This window comes from Camellia sinensis, chromosome 9, assembly GCF_055761805.1.
Source record: "Camellia sinensis isolate YWXY chromosome 9, ASM5576180v1, whole genome shotgun sequence".
In the NCBI taxonomy this organism is placed as follows: domain Eukaryota; kingdom Viridiplantae; phylum Streptophyta; class Magnoliopsida; order Ericales; family Theaceae; genus Camellia; species Camellia sinensis.
In genome coordinates, this window is record NC_138969.1 from 122,081,967 (window position 1) to 122,109,277 (window position 27,311).

The 27,311-nt window shown below is 36.1% G+C and overlaps 1 protein-coding gene across 1 annotated transcript in view; it reads left to right on the plus strand.

Annotated features, from left to right (window-relative positions):
• The window catches only part of LOC114289342 (putative LRR receptor-like serine/threonine-protein kinase At1g53420), a 129,741-nt gene that overhangs the window by 23,519 nt on the left and 78,911 nt on the right, over nucleotides 1–27,311 (plus strand). The window contains 4 exon segments of the mRNA XM_082887558.1: nucleotides 3,671–3,818; nucleotides 25,104–25,175; nucleotides 26,560–26,628; nucleotides 26,850–26,921. Coding sequence (XP_082743684.1) covers nucleotides 3,671–3,818; nucleotides 25,104–25,175; nucleotides 26,560–26,628; nucleotides 26,850–26,921 — 361 coding nt within the window.

Sequence of the window (27,311 nt, forward strand, 5' to 3'; positions counted from 1 at the left end):
AACTCGCATTTCAGGAGTGTTCTAGGAAGAAAGTTAAAATTTGACTTTTAATTTTTAATTAAATTTTTGGACTTTTTTAAAAATTGATTTGAAAAGTTAATAAAAAGTTGTTTTTGTCTTTTTTTTTTTTTTTTTTTTGTTAATATTTGTTTATGATGTTATATTACAATAAAATGACCAAACTATTCCTACCTAATTTAGGAAATTTACATTTTCACTCATATATAACCCTAAACAACATGAAAGGTATAATTAAAATTTCACAGGTAGCTTTTTTAGACCTTTCCAAATGACTTTTATGTTAAAAAAGTCAATCTAACTTTTTTGAACAAACTGCAAAATGCAACTTTTAATCAAAGTTCCCAAACGAGCATGCCTTGTTTGACAACATCATTTTTTAGTTTAAAAGTCAAAAAATCATTAAAAAAAATTAAAAAGTCAATAAGTTATACAAAAAAGTCAACATTTCATTTTCTCTTTACTTTTTGCACGTCTTTTTATAAAAAATTAAAAAATCATCCCAAATATATTAATTTTTTTACATCATATTTTAATAAAAAAACTAAAAATTTACTAAAAATACATATTCCCAAAGGAGGGCCAGTCATCCTAATCTATAAACGTTCATCAATTCCTTGAAGAAGGGAAAACAAATTTCAATACAAACTTGCCAATGAAAGTAACACTATTATCCTCCTATCATATGGCTTTTACGCAACTGTACAAAAAATATATATATATTAAAGTTTATTTTTTTATGTTTTGATATTATATTACACATAATTAATCACTTCACATATTGAAAAGTATCTATCATTTAGATGTTTTCATTTATTTTTTCTTTTTAAGTTTAGATGTTATGATTTCTTTCTTGATTAGCCATTGTTAAATTTTTTTATATAGTTCATATTTTAATTTAATTAACTGTGTTTATTTTACAATTTTATAATTTAATACATATCATAGAAAATCATTATATGATAATCTAATTACAACTTATTTATATTTAATTTTTTCAATAAATTTTATATAGTTTCAATCTCTATATATTTTTATTTTCCCAATGAATATAAAAGAAAATTAAATAGTTAGACTTACTTTTAATTTTATGTTACTAAGGTTGTATTTGGTAACGTTTACGTTTTCAGTTTATATTTACAAAAATTTTATAAACTGGTTTTTGTTTATTTTTAGAAAAACATAAATTACAAACGTGTTTGGTAATTGACAAAATGTTTAAAAAAATTTAAAAATATAAAAAAGAGTAAGAAATGGCAAGTGGTGGCGGAAGACGGTGGTGGAAAGTGGTGACGGTGGGTGCTGTGTAGCTGGTGGCGGGTGGGTGGTGGTGCTGGGTAGGTAGGTGACGGTGGCGGGTGGTAGCGAGTGGGTGGTGGTGGTGGCGGCGGGTGGTGGTGACGGGTGGTGGGTGGTGGTGGCAAGTGGGTGGCGGATGGCGAGTGGTGGCGGCGGATGGGTGGTGGTGGCGGGTAGGTGTGATGGGTGGGTGGGTGACGGTGGCGGGTGGTGGGTGGTAGCGAGTGGGTGGTGGTGGTGGCAGGTGGATGGCGGATGGCGGGTGGTGGTGATGGGTGGGTGGGTGACGGTGGCGGGTGGTGGGTGGTAGCGAGTGGGTGGTGGTGGCGGTTGGTGGGTGGTGGTGGCAAGTGGATGGCGGATGGCGGGTGGTGGTGGGTGGTGGCGGGTGGGTGACGGTGGCGAGTGGTAGCGAGTGGGTGGTGGTGGCGGGTGGTGGGTGGTGGTGGCAGGTGTGTGGCGGGTGGTGGTGGTGCTGGGTGGGTTGGTGACGGTGGCGGGTGGTCGGTGGTAGCGAGTGGATGGTGGTAGTGGTGGGTGGTGGTGGCAAGTGGATGGCGGGTGGTAGTGGGTGGTGGCGGGTGGGTGACGGTGGAGGGTGGTAGCAAGTGGGTGGTGGTGGTGGTGGTGCTGGGTGGGTGGGTGACGGTGGCGGGTGGTCGGTGGTAGCGAGTGGGTGGTGGTAGTGGTAGGTGGTGGTGGCAGGTGGGTGGCGGGTGGGTGGTAGGTGATGGTGGTGGTGGTGGTGGTGGGTGGTGGGTGGTGGTGGCAGATGGGTGGTGGGTGGGTGGTAGGTGATGGTGGCGAGGGGTGGGTGGTGGTGGTGGCGAGTGGATGGCAAGTGGGTGGTAGCTGGTGGTGGCTGGTGGGTGGTTGGTGGGTGGTGGTGGCGGAAGACGGTGGTGGAAAATGGTAGTGGGTGGTGGCTAGTGTTAGGTGGTAAAAAAAAAAAACTGAAAACTCAAAATAAAAATACATTTTTTGTATTTTTATTTTTTGGCCAAATTTATAAACTGAGACTACTAATTTATAAATCAAAAATTTTACCAAACAAGTTTTTATTTGAGTTTTTTAAAATTTTGTAAATATAAACAGAAAACTGAAAACGTAAGTGTTACCAAACGATACCTAATTGTTCATCTAATTTAACTATTATTTTTAATATCAATATGAGTATTAATTACTATCTTATAATTTAATAGATATCATACAAAATTATTATATGATAACTACACTTTTATAATATGATAGAACTGAAATTATTAAAATACACAAATAATTTAACTAAAATTAATATATATATATATAAGTATTCAAGTAATATATTTTATAGAATGATAGCGCAAATATTATCAAAATAAATAATTAAAATCATACTTTAATTTTAATTTTAATTTTAAATTAAATTAAATTTTTTTATAACACACATCGTACCATTAAATATATTTTTTTTTTTTTAAAAATAATACGTAGATTGCATAGCCAATTTCTAGTTTGTACTATTATACAAAGCAAAAGTTGAAGTTAATATCTTGAAACTTTTACTTTTTTTTGTATGTAAAGAATACCCTTTATCATTTAAAAAAAAAATAAATCTATCCATAATTCCATTATCACTTAAAAATTAATTCACAAAATAATAATGGTTAATAATTGTTACTTGTATTTTAAAAATTTTATTTATATAACTCACGTATTTGCATGGATAAAAAACGCTTGGGTGTATATATATTCCTTTTTCTTTTTCTTTTTCAACACATTTGTTTTTACTTCTAAAATCTAATCAATCATATTTATTAATTGAAGAAATTATAAAAGAAAAAAAAACATTGTAAGATTTGATCTCAGTAACAAATTAAATTTTAATATTTTTTTAATTATTTTAATTTAAATCCTGAACTTTTAAAATAGTATTAAAACTAACTATTGGTTTGTATTCGTTGGCTATAGTTAATGGAGAATTGACAATATAGACAATTTAATCACTTTTTTCCCTTCATTTTTGTTGATAACTACCTTCAACCTTTGTCGTCGTTCATCACCACCCTTCCTACCTTCCTCTTTTCTAATCCAATGCCTCCGCTACTCCTTTCATTCTCCAGCTCACTGCAACCCATCTCATTACTTCCTTGGTCCAACATCACAGGCAAAAAGTAATTAAATTATTTAAGTTGTTCTTATTAACTAACAAATTGTTAGGATTGATAATATTTTAAAAGTTAACCGCTTAAATTGAAATAATTACAAAATTAAAATTTAATTTGTTAACGGAATTAAATCTTACAATTATTTATTTATTTAATATTTATTTATTCATGGTTCTGTTCGTTCATGTGCCTCTATTCATTTGCAGTGTATGCTATCAATGCCCTATTTGGACACTTTCCACGGACATCAAAGCTTGTTGTTGCTAGTGAATTCTCAGCTTCCGATTGCAATAACAGGTTCACCAATTTGGTGAATTGCGACTGTGACAATGCTTCGTGCACAGTTACAGGACTGTACGGTTTTCTTAAACAACTTTTAATTTTCTGCTTATATTTATAAAAATTGGGTTTAAAAGTTTAAGAAAAAGATAGCTTAGTATTTATTTTTATTTTTGAAAACTTGTGAACCGCTTACAAAATTAGGAGATGCTATTATATGCAATTCCTAACAACATGATAAAATTTTACTACATAAATCATAAAATGGTATATAACTTTCTCACCACAAAAAAAAATGAGAACAAATATTTATATATATAAACAAAAAAATAGAAATACATCTCTCCATATATATTTGTGCCAGATTTCTATGACGTCAAAAGTTTTCTTCTAATCAAAGTCCTTAGAGTTTCAAATTTTAAAGAGGACTGCTATTAACACCCTAATTAATACTTTGAACCCCCACTTACAAAATTCAAAACCCTAGAAATTTCTAACAAGCCCCAAAATAATATTAAAATTATCCTTCTAAAAACATCAAACCCACCGAAATGCATACCCCTAAAAACCCTTCATCTCCCAAAACTCTTAACAGTTGAACTCAACAATCTTCCTCTCATTTTACACTCACTAATCTTTCTCTCACCGTAGAGAGAGCTGCGCCGTTGATATTACCGTCGTCGATCTATCCATCGTTGATCTTTGTCACAGCTAATCTCTCTCATCGCCGATTTCTCTTTGTTGTCAATCTCTCTGCCATCATGTTTGGACCTGTGTTGCTGAACAAATTACCTACAGTCAAACTTGTGTTAGCGAATAATTTGTACATGTTTGGACATGTGTTACCAAACATTACAAGAATGGAGAGTCCTGTGTTTGTGAACAAGTTTGGCCTATCAAAGTTCAACAAACAAAGATAAGTATGCATCAACCAGTTTGATTAACAAATAAAACTAAAATTCATCACATGACGAAAACATAAGTGTGCATTAAGATTACATCCAAAGTGCTGAATATATGAGTAAAGAAGTTCGGATAAGTGCTGCACATATGAATAATATTCAGTTAGACATTACCGAACTAATGCCTTTTAATTCAGCCTTGTATTGCCATTTTTTTTGGCATATGTTCTTAAGTTCAGTACCCAAAAAAAGTCAAATAGTTTTCACAAATTTTTTTTTTTTTTGGTTGTATTTTTGTGTTTTTTAAAAAAACTTTTCATTACAAGGTCAACGTCCTCGGAGCTGTGAACATCATCCAAGCTGTGAACTTCCTTTGAGTTTACATTGTGATGCTCTATTCGCCTCATGGTATTGGGATTGTTGGAAAAACTTTCACTCATTACCATTATAAAAGAAGTGTGTACTATCAAATAGCTGCCACTATTGTTGCCGAAAGACTAGCCGCTCGAGGGTTTTGAAAGGTTCGGACCCGGGTTTGGACGCCCATGGTGGCATGACCCATGATCCATCAAGAGATCCATATAATTTGAATTAACTACCTTATCCAAAGGATATGGATATGAGCTTAACAAACCCATCTCATCAAGAAGATAGAGACGGGAGTAGTTAGAGACTCTTTGGTTACTAATCAAATACGTATAACATATTATGATTAATCGAATATCATTCAAAAAATACTATCTCTCCATTTCTCTGTCATTCAAAAACAATAGCATTTGTATCGTGGATTGTGAGAGTGATACTCACACTGTAGTAATCACTTCACTGTTAGGAGGTTCGAATTCATGATTTGGAAGCACGTGATTCATCCTAAGTTTTATTGTTTTAAAATCGGGAGATAAAATTTAAGTCCACATCCATTTATCTACTACGCGATATTTATTTTGCAGTTTGTGTTTTCACTTTTATGTTAAAAATGTTGGAACAATCTTCTGTGTATAATAAATAACTGAAACAAATCAAATAAACAAAATAAATTACTTACAGAATTTATTTACCAAAACAACTTAAGAACAAGAATGATCAAGTCGAGTGTGTGACACTCTATCCTTAAGACAGATTTTCCCCGCTCAGCTGCTTACGAAATAATGGCTTCTATCTCCTAGGATACACTGATCTTTCACAGATTGTATTAGCACTAAAAACAATCTGTTTTGGTGAACTAGAACATGTGTTCTATACTCTCAAAAATTTCTCTAAAATTAATATGAAGAATATATATATATATATGCAAGAGCACAAAATGAAAGGCAAGAAGAGAATTTCATATGATGAAACTACTAGAAGAATTCTTATATTTATAGGCTAAGTGGTGCCTTTTTGGAAGGGTCGAATAGGTATAAATTCAAACTAAACAGGTCTGATTTTGAATTAAACCGGTGCAAACTGTTGAAACAGTTTTGAATCTGTCTGGGAAAGAACTTGAATCTGCCCGGCACAATCTATTAAAACAGTTTGAAAATCTATTTGAATCTGCTTAGACTGATTTGGAAAGGACACACTGGTTGGGAGCAAAAATTTTGAATTCAAATTGTTTGGTGCAAAATTCAAATGTTTCCTGCACGAATTTTGGAAAAATTCAAATGAATTTTGTCCAAAAAATTAATGTTAGGACCCAACCCACAACTCGCACCCAACACGGCACGGCTCGGCCAGCCAGACGGACTGCGACGGCGAATCACGCGCGAGTGTAGTGGTTTGAGCCAAAGCCCACTTTGTCCATAACTCCTCCCTTCCCAAACTTGGGGTGCCCCTTGGGGCCCAACCCAAGTATGTCCACCTCGAGCTTATATACTTACATAAGCTCTCTTAAAGATTTAACGTGGGACAACCAATTTAAGGAAACTCACATTTAACTCTTTAACTTCCTATTCCACGAACCCGAAAACGACGTCAACTTATCATTCACTCATAAATAGTTTTGACAAACCGTCTGCACCGTGTGACTTGTCATGCGGCAAGGAACACGTCACCTCTTTGGACCCACCCCAAAAGACATGTGGACCTCACTCAAATTTGGGCTTACAGTTGGCCCAAAATAAGCCTATAAAAACCATAATTTCCAACAATCTCCCACATAAATGGAATTTGACGGAGAGAAAATGCAACAACATGATCTTATTACAGAGAGTATAGAAATCAAAGATATTTTGCAAAAGATAGGTAGCTTTTGGCTTTAAAACTTCCCTTGTGAGACACTATCGGATTTACTAGCTAACCAGTGAACATGATGTCTTGAACTGTTCAGCTATTTGTGTAAACCAAGACAATAAAGCTTACACAGTATATTACCAAACACGGTTTAGTTCTCACTATTGTGTTCATTTTAGCCCTGAACAACCTGCTCTTTCATAAGTGCTTTAGAGAATTGTAGCCCTTCACAAATCTCATAGAATCGGCCCAGTTTACACTCATACAGGTGATTCTTATGAAGAGTATCCTGCCATACTCCATTATGTATTCCTAGATATAAAAATCATTAAAAGTATTACTTAACCTAAAACGCTGTAGACATCACTATTTCATCATAGAAATGGCTAGGAGTTTGACTCCCAGTGATCCTTATAAGTCATACACAACTCGGTTGTTCCTTTGAATGAAGATCTTTGGGATCTCCAGTTAACTAGGTTGAGTTGCCATTGTGTTAACTCTTATTTAATAGGCTTAAGTCCCATTTCCTTCGATGAATTCTCAACTAACTCTCTTGCTAACCCTTTGGTTAGTGGATCCGCTATGTTGTCTTTAGACTTCACATATTCAATGGTAATAATTCCATTAGAGAGTAGTTGTCTCACGGTGTTATTTCGACGACGAATGTGTCGTGACTTATCGTTATACATATAATTCTGTGCTCAATCTATTGCTGATTGACTATTACAATGTATGCATATAGCAGGCATCGATTTTGGCCACATTGGAATATCCTCAAGGAAGTGACAAAGCCATCTTGCTTCTTCCCCAGCTTTATCTAAAGCTATAAACTCTGATCCATAGTAGACCTAGCAATGCAAGTCTGTTTGGAAGATTTCCAAGATACAGCCGTACCACCAAGAGTAAAGACATACCCAGTGGTGGATTTTGAGTCTTTAGTATCCGATATCCAGTTTGCATCACAGTATCCTTCAAATATTGCTGAATATCTAATATAATTTAGCCCAATGTTATGAGTAAATCGGAGATATCTTAGAACCCTTATAATAGCTTTCCAGTGTTCTATTTCTGGATTACTCATATATTTACTTAATTTACTTACTGCATAGGCTATATCTGCGCTAGTACAGTTCATCAAGTACATAAAGCTTCCAATAATTTGGGCATACTCTAATTGAAAAATACTTTCCTGTATATTTTTAGAAAGGAACAAATTAACATCCACAGGTGTTCTAGCAAGATGATCATCATCTTTGCAAAATTTGTGAAGTATTTTCTCAATATAATGTGATTGTGACAAAGCACATCCTTCTGATATTTTGGTAATTTTCATACCAAGAATTACATCAGCAATCCCCATGTCCTTCATGTCAAAAATGTTTATTCAACATTTTCTTGGTAGTTTTAATCATGTCATTATTACTACATATGATGAGGATATCATCCACATAAAGGCATACTATAACATAACATTTGTTTGTGTTTTTAATATAAACACATTTGTCACATTCATTAATTTTAAATCCATTTGACATCATTGCCTTGTCAAATTTCTCATGTCATTGCTTTGGCGCTTGTTTCAAACCATATAATCATTTAATCAATTTACACACTTTCATTTCTTTTTTTTTCCTAGAATAGAAAATCTTTCTGGTTGTTTCATATAAATTTCTTCATTTAACTCACCATTTAAGAAAGTTGTTTTCTCATCTATTTAATGAATTTCTAGATTGTACAAAGATGCAATAGAAATTAGTTCTAATGGATGTTATTTTAATAACTGGTGAGTATATGTCAAAATAATCAAGACCTTCTTTTTGTCTATATCCTTTAACCACAACTCATGCCATGTATTTGTCAATTGATCCATCCACTTTTATTTTTCTCTTGAAAATCCACTTGTACCTGAGAAGTTTACAACCTGATGGCAAATCCACCAATTCCCAAGTGTGACTTTGCAAGATGGATTCAACTTCACTATCTACAACCTTTTTCCATAAAGAAGCCTCAGGACTAGACATAGCTTCTGTGAAAGTTAAAGGCTCATTTTATAACAAAAAAGTTAGAAAATTTGGACCAAAAGATTTTGAGGTTCTAGCACGTTTACTACACCTAGGTTTCTCTTCCTCATTTTGATCTAATTTTTACTCTTGTTCTTGTTCATGACTAGTAATAGCATCATAACATCTTTTATTAGTACTAGTCTCTTGTCCAGTTTTATTAGGAAACACATATTCAAAGAATGATGTATTCTGAGATTCAATAAAAGTATTTACATACATTTCGGAATATTCTGACTTACGAATCAAAAATTGATATGCATTACTATTCTTGGCATAACCAATGAATATGCAATCAACAGTCTTAGGACCTATCTTAGTCTTTTTAGGACTAGGAATAGCCATTTTAGCCAAACACCCCCACACTTTTAAGTATTTGTAGGATGGTACTCTCTCATGCCACATTTCATAAGGTGTTTGATTTACTTTCTTTCTGGGTACCTTATTAAGAATATAATTAGCAGAAAGTATTGTTTCCCTCCACAAGTTCTGAGGTAATCTAAAACTTATCAACATGGCATTCATTATTCTTTTAAAATCCTATTTTTCTTTTCAGCAATTCCATTTTGCTGAGATGAGTAAAGAGTGGTGGTTTGATGAATTATTCCATATTCTTTACAAACCTCACCAAAAGATGATTCATATTCACCACCTCTATCACTTCTTAGTTTTTTAATTTTCTTACGAAGTTGATTTTCAACATCATTCTTATATTTAATGAAAGTTTCCAAAACTTCATCATTTGTTCAAATTAAATAAACATAACTATATCTAATATAGTCATCTATGAAAGTGATAAAATATTTTTTTCCACCTCTAGTTTGAATCGATTTAAAATCACAAATGTCACTATGAATTAATTCAAGTGATTCTGTATTGCTTTCAATTGAATGAAAAGGAGTTTTGGTTAATTTTGCGTCAACACAAATTTCATATTTATGATTTGGATCAATTTCAAATTTAGGCAAACATGCCATATTAATTAATCTATGTAAAGATCCATAATTAACATGTCTTAATCTACCAAGAAGAAGACGTATTTTTATTAATCATAGGAGAAAGAATTGTCATTACATTCATTTTGAAAAGGCCATCATTCATGTAACCTTTTCCTACATTCATCCCGTTTTTGGTAAGTACAAATTTCTCACTTTCAAAAACTAGGCTAAACCCATTCATACTCAACAGAGATCTGGAAACAAGATTCTTGCAAATGTCCGGTACATACAGCATATTGTTGAGAGTGAGTTCCTTTCCAGATGTCATCTTCAGAATAATCTTTCCTTGTCCTTCGACTTTAGAAGTCGAGGAGTTGCCCATGAATAGTTGTTCACCGTTGTCCACCATTGAATAAGATATGAATATCTTTTTGTCGGCACTGATGTGGCGAGTAGCACCAGTGTCCACCCACCATTCTTTAGGATTTCCGACAATGTTTTCCTTGGAAATAACTGTAGAAAGATTTACGTCATCTACATCATTAGAAATTCTGTCCACTTCGATCATATTGGCTTGAGCAAGCTTTTTGCTTGATCTTCCTTTGCCTTTACGCTTGCCATGGTAATCTTTAGCTTGATGTCCCTATTTGTCACAAATATAACATTTGCCATTAAACTTGTACTTCTTAGTTTTCTCTCCTTTAGAGCCTTGTGCGGAACTTTCTCCATAATACTTCCGTTTCTTTGCTTTTGGTGTATATTCCACCACATTTGTTTTAGACTCCATTGGATGCTTACCAGCCCGCTTCTCAGATTTGTGATTGTCCTCCTCAATCCTCAAATGCATAATCAATTCTTTCAAAGTCATTTTTTTGCGCTTGTGTTTGAGGTAGTTCTTTAATTCTTTCCATCCTTGTGGTAATTTTTCAATTAAGGCAGCAACTTGGAAGGATTCATTGAGAGACATGCCTTCTGCATGAATGTCATGCAGAATAAGTTGGAGATCTTGAACTTTGACTAATCGCAATTTTTGAATCAGTTATCACAAAATCCAAAAATTTGACAACCACAAATTTCTTTGAGCCAGCATCTTCTGTTTTGTACTTTTTCTCCAAGGACTTCCAAAGTTCCTTTGCTGTCTTGATAGGACTATAGATGTTGTACAATGTGTTATCAAGTCCGTTCAAGATGTAGTTCCGACAAAGGAAATCAGCATGTTTCCAAGCATCGACCGCAACAACCACTTGTCTATTAGTTTCATCCTCTTTCAGAGTATGAGCATTTTCATGGAGGAAATGTACCAGGTTAAGAGTGGCAAGATATAACAGTATTTTTTGCTGCCATCTTTTAAAATCAGTTCTTAAGAACTTCTCTGGCTTTTCATCGTGATTGATTGGCACAATCATAAAAGAATGAGGGGTTGGAGCAATCGTAGTCACCATACTAGTACTGATTTGAACATTAGTTTAACCAGTTTCAGTAGCCATGAATTCTAAATTATAAAACAAAATTTATAATTAGAATTTTTATACTACATAGAAAATTAAACCATAAACACATAATTTAATTCTGTAAAAATAAAAGAAACAAGAATTGTAACTTTTATTTCCAAATAATTTGAAAATAAAATTTTATTTAAACAAATTAATTCCACACAGAAAAATGATAAATATTTCTGTAACACTTCAAAAATTAAAATACTGAAAATAGAATTTCAATTAATGAAAATTCAGAAATTATTTCTGAAAACCAAAATTAATTTCTAACCAACTTTACAAATTAATATTCTGAAATTGTTAATGATAAACAGTATATTACTACTATTTGTCAAATAAAATAAACAGTATATTACTACTATTTGTCAAACAGTATATTATTACTATTCGTATTTTCTAACCAAAATATTATTTTGTATAAGCACAGAAAATAATTTTTGTAAGAAAAAGAAAGGAAGAAAATGAAACAAACGAAAAATTTTGTATAAACAGAATAATTTGAATATGTCTTAAGATTGTTGAAACAATCTTCTGTGTATAATAAATAACTGAAACAAATCAAATAAACTAAAAAAATTACTTACAGAATTTATTTACCGAAACAACTTAAGAACAAGAACGATCAAGTCGAGTGTGCGACACTCTATCCTTAAGACAAATTCGCTCCTCTCAGGTGCTTATGGAATAATGGCGTCTATCTCCCAAGATACAATGATCTTTCATAGATTGTATTAGCACTAAGAACAATCTGTTTCGGCGAACTAGAACCTGTACTCTATACTCTCAGAAATTTCTCTAAAGTTAATATGAATAATATATATATATATATATATATATGAAAGAGAACAAAACGGAGGGCAAGAAGAGAGTTTCAAAATAATGAAACTGCTAGAAGAATTCCTGTATTTATAAGTTAAGTGGCGACTTTTTGGAAGGGCCGAAAATATATAAATTCAAACTGAACAGGTCTGATTTTGAATTAAACCGGTGCAAACTATTGAAACAATTTTGAATCTGTTTGGAAAAAAACTTGATTATGTCTGGTGCAATCTGTTAAAATAGTTTGAAAATTTGTTTGAAGCTGCTTAGACTGGTTTGGAAAGGACACACTGGTTGAGAGCAAATAATTTGAATTCAAACTGTTTGGTGCAAAAATCAAAATTTTCCTACAAGAATTTTGGAAAAACTACTTAGACTGGTTTGGAAAGGACACACTGGTTGAGAGCAAAAAATTTGAATTCAAACTGTTTGGTGCAAAATTCAAAATTTTCCTACAAGAATTTTGGAAAAATTCAAATGAATTTTGTCCAAAAAATTAACGTTAGGACCTGACCCACAACCCGGCACGGCCGAACGGTGGTGCGTGTGTGGTGATTTGAGCCAAAGCCTACTTTGTCCATAACTTTTCCCTTCCACAAACTTGGAGTGCCTCTTGGGGCCCAACCCAAGTATGTCCACCTAAAGTTTATATACTCACATAAGGTCTCTTAAAGTTTCAATGTGGGACAACCAATTTAAGGAAACTCACATTTAACTCTTCAACTTCCCATTTCACGAACACGAAAATGATGTCGACTTTTCATTCACTCGTAGATGGTTTTGACGAACCGTCTGCACCGTGTGACTTGCCATGCAGTAAGGAACACGTCACCTCTTTGGACCCATCCCAAAAGACATGTGGGCCCTACTCAAATTTGGGCTCAAAGTTAGCCCAAAATAAACTTATAAAACCCCACTACAAAAAATAATAGTTTCGCCGACGAAAATATTAGTCGCCAAAACCAATTAGCAACTAAATTTTTTTGTCGCCAACTTAGTTGCCTAAACCCTGTCGGCGAATGTTTTAGCGACTAAACGTGTGTTTGGTCGCTGAAAGTGAAGCATCTGGCTACTATTTTATTTAGTCGGCAAAACCTACCTTTTAGCTACTAAATTTTAGTTGGTCGGCAAAGGGTCAATGTTTGGCTACTAAATTATTGGTAGCCAATAGTCAATTATATTTTTTTGAAATTATACATTTACCGACCAATGTTTTAGTCGCCAATACTCAAGGAATCGGCGACCAAACTTTTAGTCGCCAAAAGTGATTTCGTGAAAAAAAAAAATTACACTCTGCTCTTGTGGAGATTCGAACCATCAACCTCTCATCACACTATAAACCTTATACAACACCCTCTTTCCACTATGCCTCCATAACACCATATGATTATATATGCAATATATATTATTTATATAGTACATAGACCCGCATTAATATAAAAGTATATATATAAAGATAATTATTTTTTATTGAACATAATTTATGTAAAAATAAATTATTTATTAAAAAAAAAAGAGACCACTTTTGGTGACTAAACATAATTTTAGTCGCCAATTCTATACTTTTGGCTACTAATAATTTTTTAGTCGTTAAAAATAAAATTCTCGCGCTAAAATTATTACTTTTGGCGACAAAACTTCTTTTTAGTCGCCGAATGCCTCACTTTTTGCTACTAAATTACTTTTAGTCACCAAAAACCCTCACTTTTGGCTACAAAAAAATTTTTAGTCGGTAAAGGCCTCACTTTTGGCTACTAAATTTTTTTTAGTCGCCCAAGGGCCTAGCTTTTGGCTACCAAAATTTTTTTAGTCTGTAAAAGCCTCACTTTTGGCGACCAAACATCAATTTAGTTGCTGAATGCCTCACTTTTGGCTACTAATTTTTTTCAGTCGACAAAGGGCCTAACTTTTGGCTACTAAAATTTTTTTAGTCGGCAAAAGCCATATATCGGCGACCAAACAGATTTTTAGTCGCCAATTACTATATTTTTGGCTATTAAATTTTTTTAGTCGCCAAAACTCTTTACCTACTAATGCTTTTTTAGTCACCAAAAGTTATACTTTCAGCGACCAAATTTTTTTTAGTCGGGAAATTTGGTCGCCAAATGTGCTTTTTCTTGTAGTGCCCATAATTTCCAAAAAAAAAAAAAAAGAGGACACATTTTTGTAACTTTGCACTTTTAAATTAATAAATGAGGATGTATATTTATATTAGCGTACTTTTAAATTTAAAAAACTAGGAACAAATATTTATAATTGTGCATTTTGAAATTAATAAATAGGAACATATACTTATATAAGTGCATCTCCAAATTAGAAAATGAGCATATATATATATTTGTATTTTTAAATTAAAAATATGTACAAATATGTATTTTTTTACATTTTTAACTCCCAAAATAAGAATTAGGGGTTGTTTGTGATGTTCTAAATAAGTGCACTTTTTAACTTTTTATAAAATATGGGTTGAGTTTGAAGTAATGTGGTAGAAAGGTGATATAACTTAAATAAGATAATGTGACTTAAACAAAATAGAGACTTTCTGACTTTTTTTTTTTAAATATGCTAAAAAAAAACCTTATATTTGTTTGACCAAATGCTCCAATTTTATTTTTTGAGCCACTGATTTACTTGGCAACTTTTCAAGAAGTTCATTTTGTTACTTCCAATAAGATGTCAATGAGGTGCCTTCCAACAGTGATGTGTTAGTAAGGATTGTAGGGATATATTTTTTGAGTCCCAACACGTGGCCAAGGTGACGCCGACATGTCAGCCGAGGTGCCACGTGTCTAGGTTATGACGCCGAGGTGATCTCGGTTAGGCCGAGGTTATCTCCGAAGATATCAAAATCCGAGATAAGCGGATAAGGCATAAGAGTCCTAGAATAAGGAAGGACTTTAGTGTGGATAAGGATAACACTCTTAGGGAGTTTATCTCTATCTATAGAAGAGTCCACGATGAGCATTGAACAGAAGTCCATTGAAGCTAGGCTTCTATGGGGACTAGGATTGAGGTAACTATAAAAGAAAGGCACCCCCGATGGGTCTAAGGCACGCAATTTTTATTCTGAATAGTGAATTTAGCACTATTGATTATCTTTGAGAGATATACTGACTTGATCGTCGGAGTGCCCCCGGGTGGACGAACCACCGCCGGAATCTACTCTTTCTGTTGCAGGTCAGCCAAGTATCATCTATTCTGCCAGAGCTTTCTAGCTGAATACTGAGTTGGCAGTGTGATCGGAAATTCACTTACATAATTTGGCGCCGTCTGTGGGAAAGAAAGGAGAGTAGATGGCCAGTGACGGACAGAAGGATAAGATTGGGGACGAAACCCCTGCTGGGAACGGTAAGCACATTGATCCTAATATGGAGGAAGATGGTCGTAATGAGGAGACTCAAAACCAGAATCACAGCAAGAAAGACGTCGGCCAGGATGGCGACGTGCCAAAGAAACCAGATAGAAGCGGATACTACAATGAGGACGACCTCCAGGTATGGAAGGATAGATGCCTGCGGAGGGACGAAGAGGTGAAAGAGATGGAAAACAAATTGGCAGACCTGCAATCGGTTGTCAATTTTATGATGCAAAGTAATGTCATGCAGCCACCATACACGCTGTAGGACACGCCGATTCCAGCGGCCAATGCCTAGAAGGGAGGGCAGAAACAAATCCTAATAGCCCCTCAGCATACCAGAAGCGAAAAACACTCTCATCGGCCTTCCAGGGAGGTCGGGCGAGGAGAGTCAAGGAGAGAAGAATCACGAAGGACACATCGCACTAAAGAAGCAGACCCAAGAGAACATCGGCACGTTCAAAGGTAGGAGCTGTGCTTCGACACAACTCATGGAGAAAGGTCGAAAAGGGGCCACAATGAAGCTGAGAGTAGTATGCCGAAAAGAATGAAGTCGGGAGATAGCCAAGCTCCTGGGCAGACAAAGGAGGACTTGAGAGATTACCTCAAGAGGAAGTAACAGAATGCCGATGCCGAGGTAACCTCCCCACGAGGACACCATTCTCGGTGGAGTTGGACAAGTTTGAGGCACCGAAGAGATTCAGTATGCCGAGGTTCCAAATATACGATGGTAAGTCAGACCCCAACTTCTACGTTGGATTATACTTGAACTCAATGGCATTATATAGTGGGAACCAGCCGTTGCTCTGCAAAGTGTTCCCCTCATCCTTCGGGGAGATTGCATCAGATTGGTTTCACAAACTACCAAAGGGAAGTGTGAAGACCTAGGAAGGCCTGGCCGAGATGTTTGTGGCCAGGTTCGTGACAAACAAGCTGCAGCCATTAAGGGTGGACACATTGATGGCTCTGAAGATCAGTAAGGATGAAGGCCTTAGGGCCTATGCAAAAAGGTACTATAAGGTGTTCAACCGAATACTAGAGTGTAATCAAGAGGTGGCGGTCGTATCTTTCAAGAACGGCCTAAAAGACGACTGTCCACTACGAAAATCTTTGGCAAAAACATTGCCAAAAAGCATGGAAGAGCTCATGGCGAGAATCGAGAAGTATGCCAGAGCCGAGGAAGACACGTCGGGAACAAAGGAGACAAAGCAAGATAAAGGAAACGGCTCGCCGAAGCGAGGCCAAGGTAACAATGGATTAAGCAAGCAAGAGATAGAACTGAGGGCTACACAGGCAATGACAACTGTGTTCTGAATCCCAATTCACAAAGTCCTGGATCAAATTCGGAATCAACCCTATTTCAGAACACCAGCAAGGGCACTAGGAGAATTTATGACAAGAAACCTTGGCAGGCATTGTGCTTACCACAATGAAGACGGGCATATGACTCAGGGCTCCAGAGCCCTGAAAACACACTTGGAAGACCTGGTGAGACAAGGCCATCTGAGAGACCTTGTCGATGAGGCCAGAACAAGGGAAGAACAAGCAAGACTGCCTCAGGCACTAGCAGCTCCACCTCCCCCAACACAGCAACCTCAGGTAGGAGGACCTCGGGTAATTAATGTAATTCACTCGAAGGTTAACAAGAACGAAATTAGGGGAGAGACCCAGAAGGTGAAGCACTTGCAGCATGTCTACCAAGTCGGGGAGAAGAGACATTGGGTAGAGGAGTACCAAGGACCAGTAGTGTCCTTCTCTGAAGCCGACCTTGAGATGGTGCATCATCTGCATAACGATGCCTTGGTAGTATCCCTCCAGGTTGGGGAATGCCAAGTAAAGCGTATCCTGATTGACCAAGGCAGCTCTTGTGACATCATGTATGTCCGATGTTACAAGGAGCTTGGCCTTTACCCAGACGATGTGGAGCAATCCAATAGCCCAATGGTCGGGTTCAATGGAATGCCGACTGGCCACTGGGAACAACCAGCTTGGAGATACAGGCAGGTACCAAGAAGATAACAACAGAGTTCACCGTAATTGACACACCTTCCCCTTATAACATCATTTTGGGAAGGCCATGGTTGCATGCAATGGAGGCAGTTCCCTCAACATTGCATCAACTATTGCGGTTCCCAACAGAGCATGGGATTGAAGAGGTCAGAGGAGATCAGCTGCAGGCAAAGAAATTACTCCATGGCAGCAATGAAATCCACCTACAGTATTCGAGAACCAGAGAAGGCAGAGATCGAAGGCAAGGACGTGGAGGTCCTAGAGGATGTCGGCAAGGAACCAGCCGAGAAGAATGAAGAAACACTGAAGAAAATCCTCTTCCAGAAAGGGGATGAAGAACGCTTCTTTCTTCTCGGCTCGGGCTTAGCCGAAGAAGAGGAAAAAGAGTTGGAAGCTTTTTTTAAGAACAAATATTGAGGTGTTTGTCGAAGTAAATAAATAAAGTTTTGCTCTTTTGTCATTTGCCGAAATAAATAAATAAAATTTTAGCCTGATTTATTTGTTTATACACTTGTGACTGATAAAGATACGTAACGTTGTTTCTGGAATACATGTATAATGAGAACCCAAGTGGAACTTAGGTTCACATTAGGGGGCAGAGAGAAGAAAAATGGTTTTAACACTTGTTGAAACTTGAGAAAAGTTTACAAGTTGAAGTTAAACCGAGATGATGTTTAACACTTGTTGAAACTTAAAAAGTTTACAAGTTGAAGTTAAACCGAGATGATGTTTAACAATTGTTGAAACTTGAGAAAAGTTTACAAGTTGAAGTTAAACCGAGATTATGTTTAACGCTTGTTGAAACTTGAGAAAAGTTTACAAGTTAAAGTTAAACCGAGATGATGTTTAACACTTGTTGAAACTTAAAAAGTTTACAAGTTGAAGTTAAACCGAGATGATGTTTAACACTTGTTGAAACTTGAGAAAAGTTTACAAGTTGAAGTTAAACTGAGATGATGTTTAACACTTGTTGAAACTTAAAAAGTTTACAAGTTGAAGTTAAACCGAGATTATGTTTAACGCTTGTTGAAACTTGAGAAAAGTTTACAAGTTGAAGTTAAACTGAGATTATGTTTAACACTTGTTGAAACTTGAGAAAAGTTTACAAGTTGAAGTTAAACCAAGATGATGTTTAACACTTGTTGAAACTTAAAAAGTTTACAAGTTGAAGTTAAACCGAGATAATGTTTAACACTTGTTGAAACTTGAGAAAAGTTTACAAGTTGAAGTTAAACCGAGATGATATTTAACACTTGTTGAAACTTAAAAAGTTTACAAGTTGAAGTTAAACCGAGATGATGTTTAACACTTGTTGAAACTTAAAAAGTTTACAAGTTGAAGTTAAACTGAGATAATGTTTAACACTGGTTGAAACTTGAGAAAAGTTTGCAAGTTGAAGTTAAACCGAGATTATGTTTAACACTCGTTGAAACTTGAGAAAAGTTTACAAGTTGAAGTTAAACCAAGATTATGTTTAACACTTGTTGAAACTTAAAAAGTTTACAAGTTGAAGTTAAACCGAAATTATGTTATACACTTGTTGAAACTTAAAAAGTTTACAAGTTGAAGTTAAACTAAGGTTAAACACTTGTTGAAATTTTATGAGAAAATTTACAAGTAAAACCAAGGCTGTACCAAGAAAGATACTTAGATACTTGCCGAGGTAAATCAACAGTTTGCATAACCAAGGTGTGTCACCCCGAGAAGGTTGCACAAGATTGAAGTACATATTAAAGATATGGAAAATATTCTAAGTATGGAACCATACAAGAACAATAAAGGAAAGACAAACATGCAAGCATCCAAGAAAGAAGGAAGTTGTATTCATAAGAAGGCACATCGGCCATATGAAGTGTTTACATTATCCCAAAAACAAAGAAGTAAAAAGGGCGAAAAACATGAAATTAAGACTCTTTGGCAACAACAGACGGTTGGGTCTGAAGTTCGGACGACCGCTAGGAAGCCACCTTGGCAGCCTTTTCCGCCGCAAGCTCGGCATCAATTTCTTGATGGGTTTCATCAAGGCTCTTGTCGGCAAGAATCACGTCGGCTGATGCCTTCTTAGCTGTAGCATCTTTGGGAACCTCCTCACCCTCCTCATCTTGAGTCAAGTCCAGGACTTGCTCATTCAGAGAAAGGGACTTGGTCCCAACAGCCTCCTTTGACTTCCTCACCAAGGTCTCCTCCTCAGACTCAGATTTGTCGTCGGATTGACTTAGAGCTAGAGGGAATGGAAGAGGAATGACGTCAGCGTTCCTGAGGGGCGAGTCCTCAGGGACTTCAAGCTTTTTTAGAAGAGACATCCAACTAAGGGTGAAACCCTTGTTGCATGCCTGCTTCACTTGCTTTTCATAGTCCGCCGTGACATCTGCCACCCCCTCATTATAGCCCTTCTCATCGGCTACCTTGAGCTCGGCGTCCTTCGTGGCCAAGGCCTCTTGCAATTCTTTTTGGGCTTGGGCTGTTTTCTCCTCGGCCTCCCTCTTTTCAGACTCAAGGACCTTCTTAATGGCCTCGGCGGATTATGCTTTTTCTTCGGCGATATTTTGGGCCTTGATGGCAGCCTCGGCCTGGTCTTCCAACTTCTTCATTTTTGATTGTAAGCTTTTGTTGGCCTTTTGCAAACTGGCAACTTCCTTCTTCTTGTCGGCCAGCTCCTTCCGGTTCTCAAAGGATTGTATTGAGAAGGAATGAGCATGTTCGATGGCCTAAAAGTGAACAAGACAAAAGTTATTATAAAATTTTCTAAGTACAAGAAAGAAAGAAAAATATCCAAATAAAGACACTCACTTGGACAGAGCGCTGAAGCATCAGAGCATAGTTTTCATATTCACTCAACTCAGCGTTTCGGTCAAGATCGCCGGGAAGAAGCAGAGCAGTACTAAGGGCAACGCCGACATTAATGTCACCAGCGCTGTCGTTAGCCCTAACTGGCTTATCCTCCAATGTGATTTGGGGAGTCCAGGGGGCATCCTGTTTTCGAGACCCCGTCGTGGTTGCAGCGGATGACCTCGGCTTCTTTGATTTTGGGGATTCAGATGGTTGGGCCTCGGCTGACCTCTTTTCGGCAGCAGATGTGGTCTTCTTACTCTCAGCCAATTTCGAAATTGGCAAAGTATCTTCAGTGTCAACCTGAGTCACCTTGGCTTTTGGCTGAGCCTTCTTTATTCTTTTCTGCTTCGCAGGGGGCTGAGATTGCACTGGTGGAGCATCAATGGTTGATGGGATGCTGGCCAAGAGATCTTTGGCAACTGCTTTCTGGCGACCCATCCCGGTAGGAAAAACAGTTCGTCGCCGACGTTGACGCTAGGATATTGGGATCAGATAAGGAGCCGAGGTTGACGGCTGCTCGGCTGGATCAAAAGTTGATCCTTGATCTTGCCGAGATGAGGAGGTAGCTTGAAGAGTTGTAGCAGAAGGCGGAGAAGGGCTTTTCTTCTTCTTCCTGGGGACGTCGGGAAGAGCTGACTTATACGTGGGAATGAAATTAAGCAGAAGAGGGGCCTTCCGTTTGTGGATTGGCAGATCCAAAAGTTTCCTCAAGTCTTTGTTGGGAAAGAAAGACTGACGGAAGCCCTTTGGTGGTTGAGGAAGAGCTGTAAGAAAAAAAGACATTAGAAACAAATAGAGTATCGAAGACTTTGAAACAAACAAGTAATATGGACACAGGGCTCTTACTATTGCCCTCTACAAAAATGGTTCGAGGAAGAGGATAAAGATGGAGGTCCTCATCTGGAGCGAACTCCCAGTTCCCCGAGGTAATGAAGTAGTCGCCTCCAGCTCCCTTGTTGGAGTCTGGGAGGTCGGCTACGATTTTGTACATTGTAGATCTCGGCTTGAGGTAGTAAACGTAGCCCGTATCTTTTTTGAGGCCACACATGGTATAGCAAAACTGGATATCGGCTAAGGTAACCCTAACGTTTTCTTGTTTGGCTAAGGCTATGATGCCATTAATAACTCGGTAGGAATTGTTGGCAAGCTGCATTGGGTTCAACTTATAGTAGTGAATGATCTCACGAAAAGGATATTGAGTGGGAGCCGAAGCCCGCACTCGATGAAAGCTACAATAGGAAGGGGCATGGAATCAGCTGTAGGCATGATAGAGTCATCCTCCCTAACTAACCTCAGATGAACGTCGGCCGGGATGTCAAACTCCTGCCTAAAGTGCTCTAATTTGCTCGGAGTGTCTACCTTATGTTTCCACATACCCATGATATCGGCCTAACTAGGAGGAACTGGGTTTCAGAATGAAGGTGTTTTAAAAGGGTTATTGGGACCTTGGCAAAAACTTAAGTAAATACTGGGGAAGAATGTGTGGGAATTGTTTCAGTTTTTCCTAAAAATTCGTAGGTTCTACAGAAAAATCCCAAACCTAGATCTATGGAAGCAAGGATTGAAGGCGAGAATCTGGGGAAAACACAGCAAACAGAAACAAGAATACAATTCAGATTCAAGAACAAAGATAGACTATCAAGAACATCGCAAGTACAAAAGGTATGAAGTCAAGAACAGTGGCAAAAGTGCAGAAAAGTTGTGAGCAGCGCGAGTGTTCAAGACATGGGAAAAAAACAAAATTGTGAAATAAATACGCTCAGATGCATGATTCATGAAATCAAATATTTGAGTAAAACAGCAATGACGACCAAATAATGAAGTAAAACTTCTTAGAGAGCAACAAGAAATAAAACAAAAAGGAGCAGCGGTTTACCAGGAAAATGGAAGCCGAAATGGAGATTGCCGAAGTTTGACAACGGTTGTAAAGGCAGGGGATCGGTGAAAATCTTGTCGGAAGTGGTAAACGGAGCAAGTTGCAGAGCTAAGAAAGCTTGAACAATGGAGGGTTTGAGAAAGCTAAGAGCTAGAGGGAGAAAAAGCTAGAGGATTGAACAAAAAGTGAAGCGACGATGAGAGGGAGAAAGTTTTGTTAAAACTTAAAACGGCGGCAAAACAGAATTAATGTGCCTAAAACAACGTGTGCGACAGACGGCGCACGCATACGCGAGACGATTTAGAAGCACGTACCAAGTACGATCCAGTACGAGAAGGACACGTGGCTGAAACGGTTGAATTGTAATGTATGACAGCTTATACGCGTGAAGGAGTTCAATGAAATTCTTGTTCTTTAAAAGACATGCCGGCCTGTATGATGACCTCGGTTAAGACACTTTAAGCCGACATACTGGCAGGAAGTAGCAATATAGGTTCCATCACCTCAGAATGCCGAGGTAATAGAACCTAAGGGGCAGTTGTGGGGATATATTTTCTGAGTTCCAACACGTGGCTAAGGTGACGCCGATGTGTCAGCCGATGTGCCACGTGTCCAGGTTATGACGCCGAGGTGATCTCGGTTAGGCCGAGATTATCTCCGAAGATATCGGAATCTAAGATAAGCGAATAAGGCACAAGAGTCCTAGAATAAGGAAGGACTTTAGTGTAGATTAGGATAACACTCTTAGGGAGTTTATCTCTATCTATAGGAGAGTCCAAGATGAGCACTGAACAGAAGTCCATTGACGCCAGGCTTCTATGAGGACTAGGATTGAGGAAACTATAAAAGAAAGACACCCCCGATGGGTCTAAGGTACGCAATTTTTATTATGAACAGTGAATTTAGCACTATTGATTATCTTTGAGAGATATACTGACTTGATCGTCGGAGTGCCCCCGGGTGGATGAACCACAGCCGGAATCTACTCTTTCTGTTGCAGGTCAGCCATGTATCATCTATTCTGCCAGTGCTTTCCAGCTGAATACTGAGTTGGCAGTGTGATCGGAAATTCACTCACACAAGGATTGTGGTCGACATTGATTGGATGTGTGGTTACAAATCCCATGCACAAATTTTGCATCCACTCTATCAAACATGTCATCAGAACAATGATGACATCATCACTATTAAAGGATTCCCACTGTTATATGCATCACGTGCCTACAAAAAAAAAAGGTGATGAGAGAGAGAGAGAGAGAGTGTGTGTGAGAGAAAAAAAGAATTTGTGTGGTGCTTGGAGAGGTGCGACTAGGATGGAATCCAAATTTGAGTGGCCAATTCTCCGAATGAATTGCAGTTAATTGATGTTGCAAATGGTGTTGTTATTTACTTAAATGAAAAGACACAAAAGGTAGGAGATTTGGTCAACTTTCCATCAGAGTTTTGAATTTTGGTTTGTGCAGGAATACGGTGTCAACTCTACAAAAATGAGTGAGACCACTAAAAAGAGGAGCACTAATAGCTCTAAAGTGGTGTGGGTCCCACATGATGGGATGTTTTTTTTTTTTTTTTCACCTCATTAGTGTTCCCAAATTAGTGGGATGAATCATTGTTGGTCAACTCTATTTTTGGACTAAGTGGTAATCATCGGTATTGTTGGACCTTCATAAGTCCATTACAAAACTCGTATCGATAATCTTAACCGTTCAATATATAAGGCTCATCGAGTAGTTTATTCCTGCAAAATAGCACTTTAATCAAATATCGATATTAATCAGATTATATTTGTGTCACCAAATTATTTTAAAAATCATACTTACCGTTAGCACAAATGTGATATCATCAAATGGTTATTGATATCCGATTAACGTGATTTTTTTCAAGGATGAAGTACTCAATGAGCTACGGTTCGAATCGTCGATGTGGATTTTATGGTGGGCCCACAGAGGTCCAACAGCATCCTTCAATCTGATTTAAACTAAAGAGAAGCTTATCCCATTACATAAAATATCCAAAACATGCTATTAATAAGAAATAATGCAAATACATACAAAAAGATGCAAAAGGAGAGAAGAGCACTTATCAGATACTTCTTGACACCAAAGTCATAAAAACCAAGTTAGCACAATATATATATATATATATATATGACCTAAAGCATGAAACTAATGCAATAGCACATAAAATGAACTCCTAAAGCCTGGTAGGTGCTAAACATGGCATACGAGCATAAAACCAGGGCTTTTCACATTTAAAACAATCAGATACCACAAAATGCAACAATGAGAATATCTAGTCAATGGGTACATTGGGCCTAGATGCATGATAATCATGTCATGTGACTAAAACGAATGGTACAATGCAAAACAAGTAGCAAAAGTAAGAAAATAATGATTAAAACTACTCTAAATCATGGAAAATGCATGTAAATGACTTAACCATTATCAAAACCAAAAATCTCGATTCAAGTATATGAAAATAATAAGAATATTAGAAACTAACCGATAGTTTGGAAGTCAAACCGAAGAATACGAGAGAAACTTGAAAACAAGGCCCCTGGGTGATTTCCCCAGGCCTTGGAGCTCTCAAGGCACATTTTGGATGCTCAAATACTTCAAGGAATGTCTCATTTTTTTAGGGTTTTGGGAGAGCTATGAATTTTTGTGTATTTTGGTAGAGGTTTGATGTAAAAAATTTCCTTTTCACTAAAAGCTAGACAAGGTTTTAGTTAAATTGTATGCATTGATTACACATTATTGAATGCATTGTACGGGCATTCTCTTACTAATATGTCCTTTTTTTCTTCTTCTTTAAATTTATAATTAGTATTGTTATACACGTACTTATATTTTGTGTTGCAGTTATTTATCAAGTGAGGGTTTGAAGGGAGAAATACCAAAGGAAATTGGAAAACTTACTTCTCTTGATACTTTGTAAGGGTATTTTCTACTGTTTCGCTCAATTGACTTACTTAATCCTTTCTTTATAATTTCAAGTTTGATTGTGAAATAGATGTAGACATTCTTCTTAAGAGAAAAGTTCAATTCAAAGCTTTTGAGACCGAAAAATGCTTTTTTATTTTCTTCTCTGTTCCATGAAAGGATGAAATTGTTATTTAGGATAATTCATACAAGTCATTAGAGCAATGACATGTGACACCTTCTCGACACTCAATAAATTTTTCTTACTCTGCCTTGATTTGACTATGTTCTATGTCAAATTAATGCATTAATTAATTTCAAAATTTTGGAAGTGCTACAATTCCACAATTCATTTTCATAGTTTTCTTAGTTATTTTTGATTAGGACACATGAAATGCAGACAATGTAGTGTTATTAGGAAAATTTAACATTCTAACATGGTTCTTATTATTATGTATTTTTTTGTTATGAAGATTAACTGCTTACCATCAAAATTCAAATGAACTTATGTTGACAAAAATAGATGATAGGAGAGCGCATGTAGTCTGAAATCTATATTTCTTCATATACTCTTTGTTAGGTAATTTCACCAATTCCTTAACCTTCATGAAAGAATAATTATTTTTTTAATGAAAACCTCTCAGCTTGATTGGTTTGATTTTCAAATTATGTTTTCCTTCTTTTTCATCTTTTTCACAAAGAATCTAGAAACTAATTTAGTCAATAAAATGAAAAATAAAAAGATTAATCATTTCCGTATGATTCTCCCTTATTTTGGGAAGAAAATAATTTCTAAAGATTAAAGAAAGTCTTTTTTTATTTATTTTCATAAAACCAGTTACTATTATTGAAAACATATCCTTAAAAGGTTGGAAACATTTTGTAAAAAATCGATGGAAAAAGCTAACAAAAATAAGACAAGAATAACCTTTAAAAGTTAGTCTATTTTTTTGTTTTCAGCATTATTTTTCAAAAATAATTTATTACTTTTAATTTTTAAGATCTTCTAGTTTGGACCAACTTATAAAGTATAAACAAATTGACTCAAAGTTCAAAAATTTGCCGAAAGCAAAAACAAATAAGTCAATTTACAAGCTGAGCAATGTATCATTATTTTGTATGACGTGATTTAGTTTATTATTACCTTTAGACCGGGATGAACTCATAATGCACATTTTTGTATCACTGAACGGTCTTAGCTCCATTGAATGAGTAGACAGTAAAATGCATGACACATACGGCATTTGATGGAACTTTTGATTGACAACAATTCTTTCTCTTCTTTATTTATTTATTTTCATTTTTGTTTTTTTCTCTTTCAGAAGTGGCAACTCTACTATATGGAATCATCAATGAAATTTTATTTAATTATTTTTTTTCAATTTTGTTGCCACAGATACTTGGATCGTAACAGGCTTACTAAGATTCCATCTTCATTACAAAATTTGTCCAAGCTTTCACATATGTAAGTTGTGTAATCATGTTGAAGCATATTTAATTCAATTTACGTTTTAAATATATTTTCCCTACCTAACTAAGATCATCATGATCATCTCATCATCATTGTCATAATGTGTAAAACCCTAACAATGCTATGGGTAATAAAAATGAACAGGTTAGGGTAATTTAACATTTATGATGCATGTAAGGTTTTACACACTAACATTGCCTATCTATGATGAACAGTATGCTTGATGATAACTTACTGGGGGGACACATACCAACTTTCTTCGGTCAAATGAAGTCGTTGACCCTTTTGTGAGTTTGCATCATAATTTCTTTTCTTTTTTTTCTTTTTTTTTTCTTTCATATATGTTGTTTTGCATCATTCATTGGTTTAATATCAGCAAATTAAATTTGAAATGGTCTATCTTTTTTATTAGTGTTTGGCATTTAAAGATTACCTCATCTATCTATCTATTTTCTATGAGACATTCTACAATACATATATTCTTTTTCTTTTTTCTTTTTCTTTTTCTTTTTCTTTTTCTTTTTCTTTTTCTTTTTTTTTTTTTTTTGAGTGGAATGTACAATATATTTGGTTATAATTTTTTTTTGTGATCTTTAGTTATGAGTTAAGTAATGTATAGTTATGATTCACTATAATTGTTGAAAATATTTTTTAGTTATAAGTCATTATGGTTTATG